The 18,050-nt window shown below is 43.1% G+C and overlaps 1 protein-coding gene across 5 annotated transcripts in view; it reads right to left on the bottom strand.

The window, feature by feature from the left end:
- Positions 1 to 17,440, bottom strand: part of ATF6 (activating transcription factor 6) — a 76,263-nt gene extending 58,823 nt beyond the window's left edge. For 2 of the 5 annotated variants that reach the window (XM_068199199.1, XM_068199202.1), the window contains exons 1-9: positions 17,289 to 17,438; positions 17,135 to 17,199; positions 15,375 to 15,462; positions 14,963 to 15,057; positions 14,337 to 14,466; positions 13,886 to 14,092; positions 11,194 to 11,414; positions 5,658 to 5,843; positions 5,177 to 5,268 (exon numbers count right to left, since the gene is read on the bottom strand). In XM_068199199.1, coding sequence (XP_068055300.1) covers positions 5,177 to 5,268; positions 5,658 to 5,843; positions 11,194 to 11,414; positions 13,886 to 14,092; positions 14,337 to 14,466; positions 14,963 to 15,057; positions 15,375 to 15,462; positions 17,135 to 17,199; positions 17,289 to 17,358 — 1,154 coding nt within the window. In that variant the 5' untranslated portion in view covers positions 17,359 to 17,438. Of the gene's footprint in view, positions 1 to 5,176; positions 5,269 to 5,657; positions 5,844 to 11,193; positions 11,415 to 13,885; positions 14,093 to 14,336; positions 14,467 to 14,962; positions 15,058 to 15,374; positions 15,463 to 17,134; positions 17,200 to 17,288 lie in introns of all 5 variants that reach the window. The other 3 variants (XM_068199201.1, XM_068199200.1, XM_068199198.1) reach the window with 3 other exon arrangements.
- Between the last annotated feature and the right edge of the window lie 610 nt (positions 17,441 to 18,050).

Here is an 18,050-nt window from a genome sequence, read left to right as displayed (position 1 = left end):
ACCCCAGCTCAAGATTGCTCAGCTTGGTTAAGGGCACTAGACCACAGTGACACCAATACAGTTGTGCTCAGTGGATGGTGCTGTCAGCAGCCCAAATCCTTCATGCTCCAAAAGCTCAGCAGACCCCAGTAGTGCTGACTAGCATCCTGCACACTAGGTGGGATACTAATCTGGGTACTGCTATTGAAGACTTGTGTTTTCATGACTTTATCTTCACAAAGGGAAGGTCATGGTAGCTGGCAAGCTGAACAATCCTTGGGTAATTTCCTCATTTTTAGTAAAGGATAATTAATCTTAGTACTGCTGGGTTTTTTTTTTCCTGTTTGTGCTACCAATTTAAGAAATTAGACACACCACTAAATCTTTCAGGAATCAAAAGTCACTGCTTCTTCTTCATTTGCTGTAGTCTATGACAACAGCAGACAAATCACATCTCAGCCAGCCAGAACAGTGTCTTTATTTGCCACTGGTCAGTGGATCTAAATTTTTAATAGATTATTCAGTTTCCAAGATAGTCCTGGAAAGCAGAAGAAAATCCATGAGGATACCCTGGAGAGAAGCTGCAATGAAATCTCTACTGAAGGCCAGCCATTCTACTGCAGCTGCTTGGGGTCAGCGGGACACAAGAGGTTTTGAAGCAGCAGCAGCTGTACTGAGCTACATCAATCACCACCTCAGTCATCCTCCACCACAAATACAGCTTTCTGCATATCCCTAAGTCTGCTTTCCAGTTTGAAAGGGATTCCAGCCATACAGAGGTGGCCAACTTGTAAGAAAAGACAAAATTAATAATAATACTAAAAAACCAGTATCACATCACCCTCTCAAACCTCGTGTTCCCTTCTCTTTGCAAATCTGCCTTTCCTCCCTCCAACTTCGTAGTTTTGTTTTCTATCCACTACATAGCTAAAGTGGTAGTTAGGACAGATTCTGGCTGGCTGATGTCTTAATAAATGCTCTAAGTTTGCTGCTGGGTGACAACCACCATGTAAACTTATGCAGACTGATTATGAGGAAAGTAATAACTAGCTGAACACTTTTTATAGCCAAAAAGATAATGCTAAAACCACTAGCTTACATGCTTTGCTTCTACTATCCCAAGAAGTGATGCAGAAAATTTATCTTTTGCATCTTCTGTGATTGTTCTCCTTTCCCTGCAAATATTTTACTATCACATGTAGGACTTGCATTAAAAAACCAAAACAAACATACAAGGCAATTTATATTGAAATTAGAACAGGGAAGAGAATCAAAATAAAAAGATTCCCAAAATAAATACATGGATTGTTTAGACTAGAACATGTGCTTGGTTACCATTTGTTTCAGCCTTGTTTCTGCTTGTTTTAACACATTTTCAGATCTGTTTACTCTAAGGCATAGTCCAACACAAATGTGGAAATCAAAGGAGGAGAACAAGGCATATATGAACTGCATTACTTTGAAAACCACCAGATTTGATCTTGTATGTGCTAAAAAACCAGCACAGCTAATCAAGATGTTTGTCAGTGTGAGCAGCCAGGCATGTCTCAATGATGCCATGCCAGCTGGGAGTGGGACCAACACTGGCTCCACAGAAAGCATGTATGGAGGCAGGAGAGCCTGCCTCCCAGGGACACCCAGCTCCAGATGTCCTGGTTCCAGCTCCCAGCCCTGCTGTGTGCCAAGGCCTGTGTGCTCACTGCCTTTGGGCAAAAGCTGCTGGTTGCCAGTTCCTGCCTTGCACCTCACGGAATGCAAGGCTGGGGCAAGGGGGTGATCTCAGCAATGAACTGAACCAAAATGTACCTTTTACCTTCCACACACCTCACCAATCACTCTTAAATAATAATAAAAGCAAGTTTTTATACGTGTTGAATCCAAATCCAAATAACTCACGAAGATTACAGACAGATAATTCACTGACACACAGATTGGAAATTCCTGGGCACCTCTCTTCTAGTATAAAAAAAACAGATAAAAGAGAAACACTAACAGAATTCCTGCTAAATTACTTCTGCTTTTAATAACTGAAAGTTTCAGTTTTCAATACAAGGCAGCAACAAACCCAAAGAGTTTAGTAACACCTAATGCAGAGTTACCACTAACTCCATACAAGCTCCTTTTACATCCTCAAATTACACTGGCATTCAATTTCTATAGAATTAGACTTGAATTCTTTTCTTAGAGGTACCATGGTGCTGTGTCAAAGACTGAAGTATGCTCTGAAAGGCTTGTTAGTAATTAAGCAGATTGGGCAACACTCTCCCTCCAGTATTTTCAAACAGATTTCTTGTGTCAACAGGCCAACTTCCCTACCAGACTTTCACCCTCACCCCCAAATTCCCAAGTTCAGCATTACAGATTACTCCCACGCTATCTGTCAGCATGAAAACCTGTGTCAGCAGAATAATTTTATCTGCTAAACTCATTTGCCAAGGGCTGCCACATCCTGGACTGCTTTCCATAATCTTAACACAGCTGAACAGCAGCCTCAGACTCCTCTATGAAACATTACAAACTCCTCTATGAAACATTACAAACATCTCCCCCCACACACAGGCAACAAGACTTAAGACCAATTTTAAAAATTATGTGTTAGTCTTTATTAGTGCAACACACATCCATTAATGCAGAGGAAAACAGAACTAACTACACAGCCACCCATCCAGATGGGATTGTTGGGTGGGATGCTGAGTGCCCAAACGCTCCACCTTCACTGATCCACTGCAGGACATGGAGCCTTTGCAGGACTGTTCTTCAGCCTCACATCCCCAGCCCTAAGCAATCCAACTATTTCTCTTCCACTGGTTTGATAGAAAGAGGTAACCTATACATCTGCCCTTTTGTTTTACCTCTAGTCTTCAAAAAATCCTACCACTTCCCACAAGAACCTAAGAAGCATCTTACAATAAAGCCAGCTAAGGGAATTTCAAAGCCTGCTACAAATTTTAGGGGGTGAATTTCCCATGATTTTGCTTTTTTGGATGTCATATTCTCTTTGCAATGGTTCACTGGTTTTAAGTAACAAAATACTCACTGCTAGTATGTTTGGATCAAAACACCCTGAGCCCAAATGATTTCTTACACAGAAAAAATGGCAACACAAGGTTCCAGAACATATATACCTCCAGCTAACCACTGCATGGAAATTAGGGATTCCACAGTTAGCTAAGTGGGGTAAAATAATGTTTTTGCTGAACTATAAGCTAGCATGGGTATTATCATAAAAACTACTTATTTCTGTAAGAAATTGTGGGGACTGGAAAAAAAACACATATATTGGAAGCTTCAGTTGTTAAGGACTAAGCAGAACAGCAATCCTGTCATGTTCATGGAGCTGCCATTCAGTGACAGCTTTATAAAAGGAAGAAAATGTGTATGGGAGGAGTAAAATCTAAAGAAATGGTCTGTATATCTCACATTCTGGGTCTTCTAAAGAGTATTGCACAATCAAACATTCACACCACCTTGATACAGCCTAGGATTTTAATTGCAGTGTGAGCATTTCTTCTGCTAGGGAGGACAAATAAAAGCCCAGGAAGAGTAATTCCTTGCAAATTTGCAATTACATTTCTCTTCGTTGCCTAAATCCAGTGCTGATGCAAACCAGCTGGTTCAGGCACAACAGTTACACTGGCACGCTCAGCTACTGTACTGGCCAGGAACAGTCAGACATCCAAGGATTTCTTCTTGCTTTATCTACTTTATTAAACATCAAACCTGTCAGGAAGTTAACCCTGTCACATTCCTAAAGTTGCTGAGGGCTGCAAAGACATGAACACAACGTGATCTTCCAGCCCATTCTGACAGCAGTGCCTTGCCAGTGAGCTCAACACCTTGCTCATTCCTGGGGCTAGGGAAGATACAAAACTTCAGAGCACTGTGGTAAAAGACTTCCCACCCATCTCTCTGTGTTCCCAAGTCTTTCATCACTAACAAGAGTTTCATGCATTTCATCATCTCACTGTAATGCAGACACAAGTACATTTCCCCCAGCTTCAGAAAGATGACTGGTTTTAGTAACTCTCAACCAGTGACTCTCTCGAGTGAGTAGTAATGCTTCAAATGCAGATGGGATGTACAAAACAATCCCTTAGTATCTGAGTATGATTTTTCTGCCTGATAGTCAAAAACCACAATACAAATCCTAAATACACTAAGACATGGTCTGACTTAACATCATCCATATCAAAGCAAAATGATCATTTGTATTTCACTTCCTGAGATAAACAGTATTTGCAGTAAGTACAAATACTTCAGAAGTAATTTCAGCTTTAGCAAATTTTCTAATACTAAAAACACAATCATCACTTTCTAAAAATTTATCACAGTCAGAAACAAAGTCTTCCTCCATATTTATCCCATTCCTTTAGTTTGACTGGGATTTTGAGGACAAATGCAGACACTGCTGACTAGGATCCTACTGAAATATTATGCCTTTTTGAAAAAGTGAACAGTTCAATCTAAAAGGTCTTTATGTTCTAAAGCCAAGTTAAATTGACAGGTATGTACAAGAAGTATTTACTTTTATTCTCCTTTCTTCCACAGCTTTCTTTATGAAGTGTCTGGCTGCTTTTCCCTGCTTCTCTCTGGCTTCTACGCCCTACTGATAATAGTTCAAACAAGAGAGGTTTCTGATTACCACTTCAACTAATCAAGGAGAAGGAACAACTTCTTCACCAGACCTGGGAGATAAGGGCTTACTCTGTAATGAGGGAGCTTGCAGCTGGACATGTCTAAGGGTCAGGACTGCAAGGCATGGAATGTACAGCAGGATTTCCTGAGTATTTTGAGTACTAAAGCAGCTTCAAGTCATAGTTACTGAAATTAGCACAGGTATGAGCAAGCAGATAAGCTCTCCAAGTCTGACTTTTTTTCCTAAAAGGATTCTAAACACAGTTCCTAATCTCTGCAGGTATAAATGGAGCAGACAAACTGCTATATGCTGCCACTGAATTAAAAAAAATGCCAAACCAGGAGAAATGAGATTTACAAGATCTAGCCCTTATTGCCAGAAGGATTCCAGAAGAGGAACCATTATACAGATGCATCTTCCCCTAAGCAGGAGGAGAATAAAGGACATTTCAGATTTCAAGCTCAAGGCTTTAAAACACAGCACTGGCTGTTATTAATGATCCAAACAAAAATCTCAGGATAGTAAACTGGCTAGGCAAAGAGGAATTTCTAAGCAGCTTACCTCAGTGGACCATAATTCAACATTATAAAGGCCAGTATCACCATCACACACAGCGTCCTTCTCTTCGGAGATGATACTTTGAGCTTCTGGTTCTAGACAGAGCAAACAGAAGACACTGGGTAGAAGAGGGGTAAACATATGCAGGGATATGTCAGAAGCCAAATTGTACTTGATTATTAGATTTATACTTGCCTAATTATGTGTGAATACATTCCTGAACTGCTTAAAAACAAAACTTTGGTTAACACAGTATGTTCGGCTTCTATCCAATGAAATATTCAGAAGCACCGTGAAGTAAAGAAGGAAAAGTCTACCAGCTAATGTGTCAGCTATCCTGAGCTAGAGTTGGTGAAAGCCACTGGGATGCTGGGCTAGCAACCCTCAAAGGTCTTACAGACAATATTTCCCCAACTCTGTTGTAGCATCTTCCACCTGAACAACTGTTTTCATATAAAATCAGACTTTCATCACAATCTCTTACCTCTAATACCACTTCATCCAGCTGCCTCTTCAGCGTGCTGTTTTCTTTCTTGAGTTTCTCATTCTCCAGGAGGGCTGCCTCCAGCCTGGCCTCCAGCCCCAACATGTACTCCTTCTTTTTCTTGCGTGACTGAAAGGCTGACTCGCGGTTTTTAATCATGCGTTGCTGCCGCCTCAAGACATTGACCTGAACACACAATACACAGGTTGTTAACAATCCACAAGTTAAACCTGCCTCCATTTCAAGCAGAATTTCTGCTTCTCTGCTTTGTCAAAGGTCTGCACAGATAGCTTCCCATACTCTGCTTCAAATGAGCTGGAATGGTCAGCACGGAGGCACCTCAAGATCATGGTACACATAAGGAAAAAACAGGTCCTGAACTGTCTCAGTTTTCTTCTGTATTCTCATCATTCTATATGCAGAAGTCATCAAACATATACTCGAGTTTGATTTGATCAATCAAATCACAAAGACAAAAACTATTTATCTTCAGGTCTGCAAGGCAGCAAGTCTTTCACCTTCACTTGCACATTTTACAGACTACAATCAGTCATCTGCTTTCCTAACAGGAAATTTCTAGGGTTTTCCAGTCAGTTTGGTATGGAAGTCATTTCCATTCTGATGACACCTGTTTCTGTACCTTTTCCACCTATGCTACACAGTTTTTGAGATTTTAAATAGTGTTGCTCATCTCAGATTGCACATTTTATGTGTATCAAGCACTTACACGGCAGTTTAAATGCAGTCCCTGGGTGCATCTGGACTAACATCTTAATTCAGATGAGGAGTGTGGCTTGGCTTCACATTTCCTGACTGTCCCACTAAAAGTGCTTCTCCTCACATCACAGAACAGTCTCTGAGAGCACACAAACTGGATTCCTTCGGGATAAAGCTCAAGCAACAAACATACTCCAGGAGAGCATATAATTCATTCTAACCACTAGCAGGTCTGCAAGACCAGACTGGGACAGCTCAATGCAACCCCTCCCCATCCTCCAACAGCCCTGATGACTGATTTTTTTTCCCAAGCAGGAACACTGCATCCTCTTTTACCACTTACTCATTTTGTGGTTTGCACTGAGTGGGACAACCCAGACTGAAAGCATCTTGCTGCTGACAAGGATAACAATGACGGATACAGCAGAATTATACAAAACTACTTGAAATACAAAGTTCAAACACCAGACTGTTGATTTCCTTTCCCTCAGAGATTAGCAACTCTGTTTTCATTAGGAACAGAAGACTTCCATCACACTTTTAAGCTGCAACTGGATGTGCCTCAATGACAATTACACTGACAGACAACTGAATGATCCATCTTACACAGACCTGAGTATCCTTCAGTAACTACCAGCACAGGCCCTGGTGTAACCTGTACCTCTCAGAGCAGGAACATCAAAGAAAAAAGATGAGAACTATTCCAGAAGTATGATTCTAGGGAAATAATGTAATCACAGAACAGTAACATTAACTAACTCAGATTTTGAATCCAGCTATGTAAAAAACCATAACCACAGCTTTTCAACTCTCTCCTTGTATCTACCTGCACACGGACAATATGTTGTTCTAAGGCACTGGCATCTTCAACAAATAGTGGCCACAAGCTGTTTGAAGACACCATTCTTCATGATGCTGCAGTTTGGTGGCAAAGAAAGAAAACATGTTACAGTGCATTAATGTTCTGGGCTGCCTCCATGTTGGTCTAATTGCTTTTTATAAAGGTCATTTAGTATATGTCTAGTCTGCTTTCACCAACCAAAGTCTGTGAAAGTGAAGCTGTTTGTACTTACTCCAGTTCCTCTCTTTAGCAGGGAGTGGAGAAGGAAAACATTTTAACATATTTTCATTAACACTAAGCTTTGTATTGAATTTTTGAAGTACAATATTTAACATAAAAATGCTTCTGCAAACATATAAAAACTGGACCAAAAAAAGATTCAGGCTAGCCAAGAACTGCAGCGTACAGAACACACCAGTCTGCAGCCAGGATCACTTAAACTGTTCAGAGATGAAAAAACAAGGAATGAGTTCATGCATGCAGTTTGGCTCAAGTTGTGTGTTATTCCAAACAAGGAGTTACATTCCTCTTTTTAAAAAGACCCTCTGCATCATGAACTCAGAAAAGACCAAATTGCTTACATCCATTCTTGTTTGCAGACCTGCTCACGATTATTCATTACTGGACTGCTTTTAATTACATGTCTGGAAGCTCTGGCAAATCTACATGCTTCTCTGAAGAAAATAGGGTGTTAGAGCACCAGTGCAGTGCCTCTACACTAAGAGTACATCCTAAGGAACATCTGTCACTGTTTCAGACACTGCCATCTATATTTTATGTGCTACTTATCCAGATTTCTCTACTTTACTCACAGTTGTCCAAATGCTGTGAGGAGCAGCAGCTCTCCCCAGCCTAATTCCAGGTACCCTGTGCAGCATCTGCATTTCAGTCTATGCCACACCAATTACATTTTGACTAATTTTTAAGGCTTGCTTAAATGAAATCAAGCATTTGTGTCCTTAAGTTATTTTGTTTTAATTTACAATCCTTAAACAGCATAAGGTCCTCCTTGGTCAGCCCTCCAGGTCTTGCCTGGCTTTTCTCAGGGAATATGCCACAATTGCACACCCAATCTCACCTAAATGTGATGTAGGAAATGGAAAGAGCTGTGTGAGTGAAGTGGTACAGGAATGCTGAACCTGGAAGCAGTATGGCAACCAGCATTACACAGCTGGCCTAGCACCAAGGTAAACATGCCCCCTGCTCGAGCACTTTGATACTCAGAAGGCAAAGGAGCTAATTTACAATGTCAGTCTGCTTCAGCAACATTGCTTTGCACAAATGCTGAACCAAGATTAAAGGTAGCAAATGCCTCTGGTAACTTGTTTTACAGCCCCCAACTTTTAAAATTGTATCATACTGATGTTCCACTCAACACAGCAACTTCTGGTTCTAAGGAACCACAGACCACTGAGGGAGAACATTGGCCTTAAAAACAATCAGTAATCAGTGATGCAACTTCTGCTTTCTAGCTTTGAGAACCACACCACCGCTAGCAGAGACACATACAAAAATGCTGTAAATATGGAGAACTGGCAGGTTCATTGCAAATCCTTGCTTCAAACAGCACTAACCAGATTCAGATTGTCCTCTTATCTTCAGAGGTTTTAGAGAGTCATGCACTTTACAAATAAACACTGCTACTTCAATTTACTTCCAAAGAAAACTCAATTGTGAGCAAAATTTAATGTCCCTTCCAACACAAGCTGTACTTCTAGAAGCAAGAATGTCTCTCATACTCCAGAGTTTTTGTACGTGTGCTGGGAAAGTTAACAAAGAGCTGCAAGTTCAAACCATTCAACACAGCATTAGCTGGCTTCTTACCCCAGCTTATGAAAGCTGCTGTCTTTGAAGACACATTGCAGGAATTGCAGGAATACAAGACATATGCAAGGTTTTTTTGTTCTTACAGAAGTTCTGGGTTTTCTTGTCTCTAACTCAACAGAACACAACTTGCTTAATGAGTTTATGTTACACAAATATTACACAGTGTACAGCACAGAAATGAGGATTCTTCAACAGAAATCCACACTTATGCTGAAGTTATTTTGCATAACTAATCTTTTCTAGATTTTCTGTATTCTGGCACTTCCCCATGGCTGGCAGGCTGCACATGTGTGCCACCAGGACACATAGAGCCTCACACCTACAGCTTGCCATCAGCCCATCCTAGTGTAATCCACTGGCAGTCTGAGTGTTAAGCTAACAGTTTATCCCCCTACACCCAAAAGAAAGTCCTACAGCGTTTCTTTTTATCCTGCAACATTTGCTTAGATTAGCAAACAATAACACACATTACAGAGTTCAAATGACAGCTCCATCTGTGCAGCCCTGAGCACCACATACAGTGTCCAAGGCAATTGGGAGATGTTTTAACCCTGTTGGCCCCAGCTGAATCCCAAAACATTTGTTTCTTCTCAAAGCACTTTTTCACAGTATGTGCCAAAGAGCAGCTGCAACTGTTTTTTCATGTTGTAAAAAACACAGGTAAGATGTGCAGTATTTCACAAGTCTTAAAACTGCTTCCCTAAAATGGCTTTGGGTGGAAATACCAACACAACCACCCTTGGAAACAAACACCTGTTTGGTACCCCAGCTACACATCTGACTCCTGATGTCATGGATATGTATATGGAATATGATGACAGTAAGGGGCTTTTGTCAATTAAACCTTACTTTCAGACACTGGCAAGGTGCCGTGCTAGCCCTGCTCACAGGGAGTCACAAATCTAGTGACTGCAGGTCATTGATTTGTGGCCTCTTGAGTTAACTTTGCATGACAGGGAATTCTCACTAAAAAATGCAGCACACTTAACTGCTCTGCCTACTACAGACCTTTGCTTCTTGCACATTGAGCATCAGGTTTCCACTGTACTCTGGCTGCTAAACTATTGGCAGCACAGTAATTTCATTATAAAATGCAGCCCACACACAAATATCATTAGTGAGGAAAAGCAACCATCAAGTCTGAGTAGCAATCTCAGACACTAGGAAATTATATAGCAACATCCCTCCAAAGAAGCTGAAGGAACAGGCTTCCCACTGCTTTTGGGAAACAGTGACCTGCACTGCTAATAAGCAGGGGCCTATACAGCAAAATTTCACATGTTTTCACCAGTACTTTCTCCCTTACACTGACATGTGATAGGACCCTCAGCTCACAACTGTGCTTGGAACACCACATTGGGGAATGACAGAGTTTTGAAGTCACCAACAAGCTTGTGGTCCTTTCCACAAGCATGTCTTCTTTGGACAACACAATGCTATCAAAGCAGCTCCAGATTACTAGGAGTTAAATCAAATTAACACCCAGCTTGCTAGCTGGGTTAAGATGTCAGAGCTGAAGGGGAAAAAAAAGCCCACACATATCTCAAAACCTACTGTTTACACCTACTGCTTACTGTGAGCTACTACAGAAAAACTTACTTATTTGCACTGTAATTGTTGAGAGCTTAACCCTCATCTACTCATTCAATAAATGACCAAAAGGGAGCCTCAAGAGATTAGGATCAAATGGAACTCAGTAACTAAAAATCATGAGTAAAATCTGGAGAGATAAATGGGTATGAAAAGAGAATGAGGCATTGAAATTTCCAACTCATCTGCTTCCAAAGAAGCGTTTTTATTATACGGATTAGGAAAGTGATTTAGCACTAATCAAAAATCAGATCAAATCTTCCTGTATGTAAGACAGGTCCAGCCATGGAGAGCTCGCACTTGAGAAGACAAGGTACAGAAAACATCAATCAGCACTTCTTCTGCCACTACACTCGCACGCCTGGTCTGCAACTCCACGCAGGCCAGCAGATATTTAGCTGTTCCTCCCTGTTCTGTGCCAAGCTGCTAAATTCCCTGCTTACAGTTGGAAATCCTATTAAGAGTTTCCCTGAGACTCTGAAGGGACCATTAGGTCCCACATGCAGTTAACAGAGAAGTGCACAAGACTTGGTTAGCAGCTATCACAGAGTCAGAACTTACATCCAGCCCCATGGCTGGGGAGCTGCTTTGGAGCAAGGGCTTTGTCACCGGGATTTTGCCGCTGCTGGAACCATTCCCAGCAGCAGGAGACAGCGCCTTCACTGTGTGATTCTGAAGTGCTGGGGCCCCTCCAGTGACTGCAATGACTGGCTGGGAGGCAGGAAGTACCCCAGAAGCCTGGAGCTGTACCACAGCAGGCTGGGGCAGCATCACGGATGGACCTGGAACACAAGAACAGCAGCGCTCAGCAGGGATGAAATGGATTTGTACCTCACCACTTTGTAGGGGCATTCTGCTGTCCTCTCCTGCCCTGCACAGCTGATCTCAAATCCACCAGTATATTGCCAGAGCAAAAATGGAAAGAATTTGTTCCAAAGTTTACAGGACTCTTAACCCATCTTGCAAACCAAAACTACAGACATAAATGAAAGCCAATAAATGAAGCTCTGTCCCAAAAGCTCTTCAAAGTTAATAAAATTCAACACTTGTTATATACATTACTCAGTATTGCTAAAACTTGAAGCACTCTGAATAACCTTTTCACAGGATTTAGCCAACTTACCTCAATCCTCCTTCTCCCTTTTGTCCATAAGTACTTTATTGCTGTATTCAATGGAAAACTTACTACAACGAAGTGACTCATGCCACATAGATCAATTCAAACTAGCAGAGAGATGGGAGATGAACAAAAATGATAATGCGAGTTACACTTGCAAAACTTACGCTGAAGCTTCTATTCACACTAAGACCATTTTTTTAGAAAAATGTCTTATGCAAGAAAGTTTATACACAAGCTGAATCGAGCTTAAAGAAAAGCTGTCAGAAAAAATGAGGTCATTTTGACAGAGTTTGAAATGGAATTAAAAACAGTCACTTCCAAGAAATTTCAGTCCAACAACTACATTTAACTTAAGCAGGTGCTTGAGTAATATTTTGTTGTCTGAAAACACACTAATGTCTGTCTAATCCTTTGTAACAGGATGACCTCGCCAGCTTTCAGAAAGAGCACATTCCAGCTGAGCATTCCAACCAAAAATGCTCAGCAATGGATTACAGCACTTATCCAGTCTTCTGGAAGGCAAAAAGTGAAGTAATTTACCTAGTGCCATTATCTTATGTATGGGGCAAAACTAGAGTTTGTTTTTTTTTTCCAGACACAATCTCAAAGACATCATAACTTAGTACGACCCTGTTTAAGAATCTTAAATGATGAATTTGAGACTATTTCAATTTGTTTTTAATGTATAAAAGAGATGATGCTCTAAGACTGTGCTTTCTCCTTCAAGCTTTTATAAAAGGGGCTGTGCAAATAAAATTTCTCATGCTTCTTTGAAGATAATGGCATATTTCAAACCAGTAGTTCCAACTTGTCATATGCAGCAGATTTAGACTAATGAAAAAAGATCCTTATGGTTTTTGTTATGGAAGCTGCACAAGAGAAATTTTAAACATACCATCAGTTAAAGGAAAGCATGGACATACTTTCTCAAAAGTATTTCCTCTATACTGTCTCACAGAAACTACTGTTCTGACTTTTCTTCAGGGAAAAGGAGAAGCTGATCTTCAGAGTACTAGACTTATATCCAAAGAAATCCATATCCCCAGCATTCCTCATTCCAGATGGTATTTTATCAGCGGGAACATCAGAAGGAATAAGAATTAGGTCATGTTGACTGTGCTGACCTGTGTTTTAAGCAGTCTAGCAATCTTAGGCATGTTACAACAAATGTTAGCATCTCCAGATTTGGCTGAACCCCTGATGGAAGAGGAATCAGTGATGGAGACTAATTTTTCCCAGTTGCAATAATTTCTAGATACGTGCTCTTAAGAATTTATCTCCTTTTCCTTCTGTGCCTCGGTGCCTATGCAATCAACTGCAAGGGACTGTGGCCATCAGGTGGTGAAACGAGCAACTGCAGCTGGCAATTGCTGCAAGGCGAGCAGAGTCCCTACTGCCCTAGCTAGAGAGTGAAAAAATGCTTTGGATCCAGAAACGAAAGCTCGAGCTACTTCAAAAATCAGTAACAGGGTAACTGTAGCAATGAAGAATTATCACGGGGCAGGAAGTCACTTTCCTCTCGTTAACATCAGCAACTTTTCTAACCTCTGACACAGCTCTCAATTTTTAGCAGATTTCACAACATTCTATTTAATGCTGTTTAGTGAGCTAAAAAGCCATAAGGCCATGCTCCCTCCATCCTGTGGAAGAGTTTCATGTGGGTAAAAAAAATGCTTATATCACTTCTCCCAAGCTTTCCAGCTTCCTTCAAGCCATCCTAACTGATTCTACTGGATCCTCCTTCAGTTATGACAGAGCAGCACTGTAATCGCCTTATGCGCCACCTGACATTGCAAGCAGAGCAAAGCACCCTTACAAATCCTTCCAAATCAGCAGTTTTATCTTCACAGCTGTCAGTGTTCAGCATAGCCTCTGTCTTCCATTCCAAATAATGGAATTATATAATCCAGTCTTCCATTTTACACGATGCCCATGTGAGTGCTGTTTCTCACAGGACAGGACAAGAGGAGTAAGGCCATCTTCTCAGCCTAAGGCTTTTCTAGCTATGCATGTAGAACCCTTTTTTCTCCTATTCCTCCTCTTTCATACACCAAACCTAACTTCATCCTATCAGCCATCCCAAACAGACAATGCTACCACCAAGACCTGGCCCAGTCAAGACAATTCACCTACCTTTAGGAGGTGCTGGCTGGATGTTAACAACTGGCTGATTCTTTGGCAGTGGCACAAGCGTGGGAAGAGTTTGAATAATGATGGTTTTAGCTGGGATGCCAATGTTAGCCTGAGCTTCAGGCACAGCAGGCAAAAGGGGTTTGGGCTGTATCAAAGGTCTGGACACTGTCTGACCACACTTCTTCAGGCCCCTTGCAGAATTATTTGCTACAAAAGGAAAAAGAGTCAGAATTGGACCAAGAGGCATAAAATACATAATTCAAGCAATAATGAAGTAGCTTTTATAATCTAGTAGCCTTTATCCTATAATATTTGTTAAAAATAAACACATATGATCAAATATCCAAGTCATAAATGATAGGACAACTAGTGTCTGTTAGTCAATAGCATTAATTTGGATGCAAGACAACACACATATTATCTATAGGATGAAAGTAACTTTCTCTCATACCAGATCGAGAAGAAATGCTCACAGCAGGCTTCTTCCCTCCATCTCCTTCAGGGGATGCAGGGCTTCTGCAGCTCTTGCTGTAGAGAGAGATGGGAGACATCTGGGAGCTACAGCTGAAGTCCACATCATCCTGCAGACAGAAAGCACAGGAAATTAACACTTCAGAAACTCAGAGCAGTATCTACCAGCAGTTCAGAGTATATCTGCTTTTTATCACATCTGTGTTGCTGCTGCAGCCAACAAGAGAAAGGTTTTACTCTGCAATTTGATTCTGGCCAATGCCAGGTACCACTGAAAAAAAAAAAACAAAAAACAAACCAAGTACTTCTCCCCATCAGCAGAGCAATGGGAGGCAGAGGCCAACCCTGCTAGACCCAGAAGCCTTTAGAAGGCATTTTGTTTGGCAACAAGGCTAATGAACATAGCTAAGGAAAGAGAGCTGAACACGCTCTTATTCAAACGGGTCACAGAGAAGAGATAAGAAAACACCACTGACAGGTTTTTGCAAGGGTTGGGAAAATAAGCTGTTTCCTCTTATGCCATGAGTTTGGTCAGAGGAGTAAATCACAGGGCTTTTGGTTTGCAGAGCTGTTGCTGTCTGTGTTACATGGGGGGGGTTTGCATACAGGCACATTCTGCACTGGAGAGTCCACAGACGGCGGTGAAGGAACCGAACAGCTGGAAGTGGCTGGTGATAAAGGTTCTGTCTTCACGTTTGCATCTGCAAGAGGCAGGTAAAGACATTTCACTGCACAAGTTTTTAGCAATGGGAAAAGTAAAGAACACACAGTCCTACAGCAGATAATTCATTCCCAAAGCAAGGCACAGCAGAAAACGTAGGGAGATTAAAGGTATAAAACAGCTTGGCTCATAGGGCAGCCCTTGCCAGCTGTACCCATCCTACAGAAACACAGCCTAATTCTCATCACAGAGCAAAAGGCTGTGGGGCATCAAACAGTTCCACAGGAGTTTTAAGAGCTCACCCTTGTGGGGTAGGAGGGGAAGAGCAACACCTGCAAAACATAGGTGCCTAATTACCTGCATAAGCATGGCCTGTAATATTCCAAAGGTCTGAGTCCCAAGACATCAAATCCAAATCAAACTGAAAGTTATAGAGATCATTTTCCTGAAATGACAGTTCAGAAAAAGAGACGAGACAAAAAGAAAGATGCGTTGACACCATCAGCCATTATGTTCACGTTCTTACAGCTCCAGAAAACAAAACAAACAGCATAACTATCAATCACAGGTGCCTTAAGGTATGCAGAGATGAAAGTCCTTAAAGGAGAAATTCTCAACTGAAACACACAAAACAAGGCTTCTTTGAAACTTACACCAGTAGGAAGGGTCAGGTTAGTTTAAGATCATCACTAATTATCGTACTCTGCTTTGTAATCTGTAAAGCAAAAGTTCTAAGTTCATTGAACCATCTCACAAAAAACACAAGTCTTAGGAACCTGGTGCCATCCTTTCCTTCCTCTGCCTTTAAAAAATTATTTAATGCTCTTGCACCATTACATCTCAAAGCACTTTACAAACAAAAGCAGCACCAGGGACAGTTTACCAGCAGGAAAACGGACACAAGATTGATTTGCCCAAGACCTGATTAACGGTACGTGTTAGGTCTCCCTATACTTGAATACACTGATGTCAACATCTAAAGCCAAGGACACCAAAAGTTTCCTTTTCCAACAAAAATCAAAACAAACAGGCTAAAATCACTTCATATGTATTATTTATCATATGACCTTTAAAACAACAATTGGGGTTTTCTCCATTTATTCTGCTTGTGCATCTTAAGTCTCAGTTTCCTATGCAAATGTGGCCCTTTATGAGAACTTGCATGAAAAATATAAACATGACCTACCCAGCTTATACAAATATACATTTTCCTCAATGCCAATCTGCACTTATACCTTCCTTTATACTCTTCAACTTGTGAAGGGAGGCTCAAAAAGCCTGCAAACTGCATAGATAATGGTACTTACAAGTTCGAATGAAAAGAAAGCTCATCAGAGCACATTTCAAGGAAGAATGACCAAAAAACCACAACGTGAGCTGTGCATTAAGAGCCCTCACCCAGGCAGGTAATGCAGACCTGCTGATGGGGAATACCTTTCCCTTGTACAATCAGTCTGTTCCCACATTTTCTCCAGTGACTGGTTCTACACGTGTAGGAATGCTCTTAGAACCTGGGGTTTACATGAGATGATAACCCGGGCTTGTACTGGAGGTCGATTGGGATGCAGTGAGCGGCAGGGGAAGAACATGAAGAGGAGAATCCACGAGGTAAATGCCCCGGGAGAGAAAAAGCAGTATGGACAAGTGTGCAGTGAAAACGACAGGCATTAATGCAGAAGGTTGCTAGCAAAGGCTTTTAGAGAAAAGCCTACATTAAAGAAGTAAACAAGAAGTAATCTAACAGGCAAAGAGATAAAGAAGAGCCCGGGTGGATGCAGGTGGAAAATACCCACCGTTCTCTCAGGTAGCCCTGAGCCAGCGCTCCCGCAGCACTGCCCTGCGGGGTTCACCTTCACCGGGGCACTGACAACGCCACTCCTCCTCCCGGCACCTCGCAGCCTCACCCTAAGCCTACCCTCCCTGCTTTGCACCCTCCGCTGCGCTCCGCAGCCGTGCCCCGCAGCGCGCTTCAGCCACCGGCACATCTAGCGCTGACGCGGGGTGCAAGCCGGGCGCCCACGCTCCCCTGCCAGGCTGCTCCGAGGCGCCCCGAGCCGGGCCGGGGCTCTGACCGCCGGCAGAGCGCGGACCCGGCCCCCGCCATCGCCGGCACTCACGTCGGGCTCGTCCTTCGGGGCCGCGGCGCCCAGCAGCTCGCTCAGCTCCTCGCCCAGCACAGCCTCTGCGGAGAGAAAACGCGCTCAGCGCCGGCCCGGCCCCGCAGGGGAGCTCTGCGCCGGCCCGGCCCCGGCCCCCCGAAGCCTCGCTCACCCCAGTCCAAGCCGCCCCCCGGGGCGGGCAGCAACCCCGCCGGCTCCCACTCGGCCTCGGCCGCCGCCATCACTTCCCGTTCCTCCCGAAACACACGTCTGCTTCCGGCAGGGGCGGGCCGGGCCCGCCCGCCACGGCGGCCGCCGGCGGACACTCGGCGGACGGCGGCGGCGCGGACTCGCCCGGCCGCTGTCCGCGCTCCGCAGAGTCTCGGGGTCAGTTGGGTTGGTGAGGACCTCTGAGATCAGCGAGTCCAGCCCATGACCCAGCACCACCTTGTCACCCAGGCCGTGGCACTGAGGGCCGTGCCCAGTCCTTAAACGCCTCCAGGGGCGGTGACTCCACCACCTGCCAGGGCAGCCCGTTCCAGGGTCCAGTCACCCCTGCTGTGTAGAAATTCCTGTGAATGTCCAACCTGAACCTCCCCTGGCGCAGCTTAAGGCTGTGTCCTCTTGTCCTCTCAAAACTAACCTGGGAGAACAGGCCAAAGCCCACCTGGTTGCAATCTCCTTTCAGGTCACCCCTGAGCCTCCTTTTCTCCGGGCTGAGCAACCCCAGCTCCCTCAGCTGCTCCTCATCAGACGTGCTCCAGCTCCTTCACCAGCCTCGTAGCCTTCTCTGGACATGCTCCAGCACTTCACCGTCCTTCCTGAACTGAGGGGCCCCGAACCAGATACAGCACTCCAGAAGTGGCATCACCAGTGCCAAGTCCAGGGGAAGAATCCATTCCCTAGGTGTGTTGGCCACATTATTTAACGAAAA

Source organism: Anomalospiza imberbis, chromosome 9 (genome assembly GCF_031753505.1).
Source record: "Anomalospiza imberbis isolate Cuckoo-Finch-1a 21T00152 chromosome 9, ASM3175350v1, whole genome shotgun sequence".
Classification (NCBI taxonomy): domain Eukaryota; kingdom Metazoa; phylum Chordata; class Aves; order Passeriformes; family Viduidae; genus Anomalospiza; species Anomalospiza imberbis.
The sequence above is the reverse complement of the archived record's forward strand: the minus strand, read 5'-3'. Positions and strand labels throughout refer to the sequence as shown.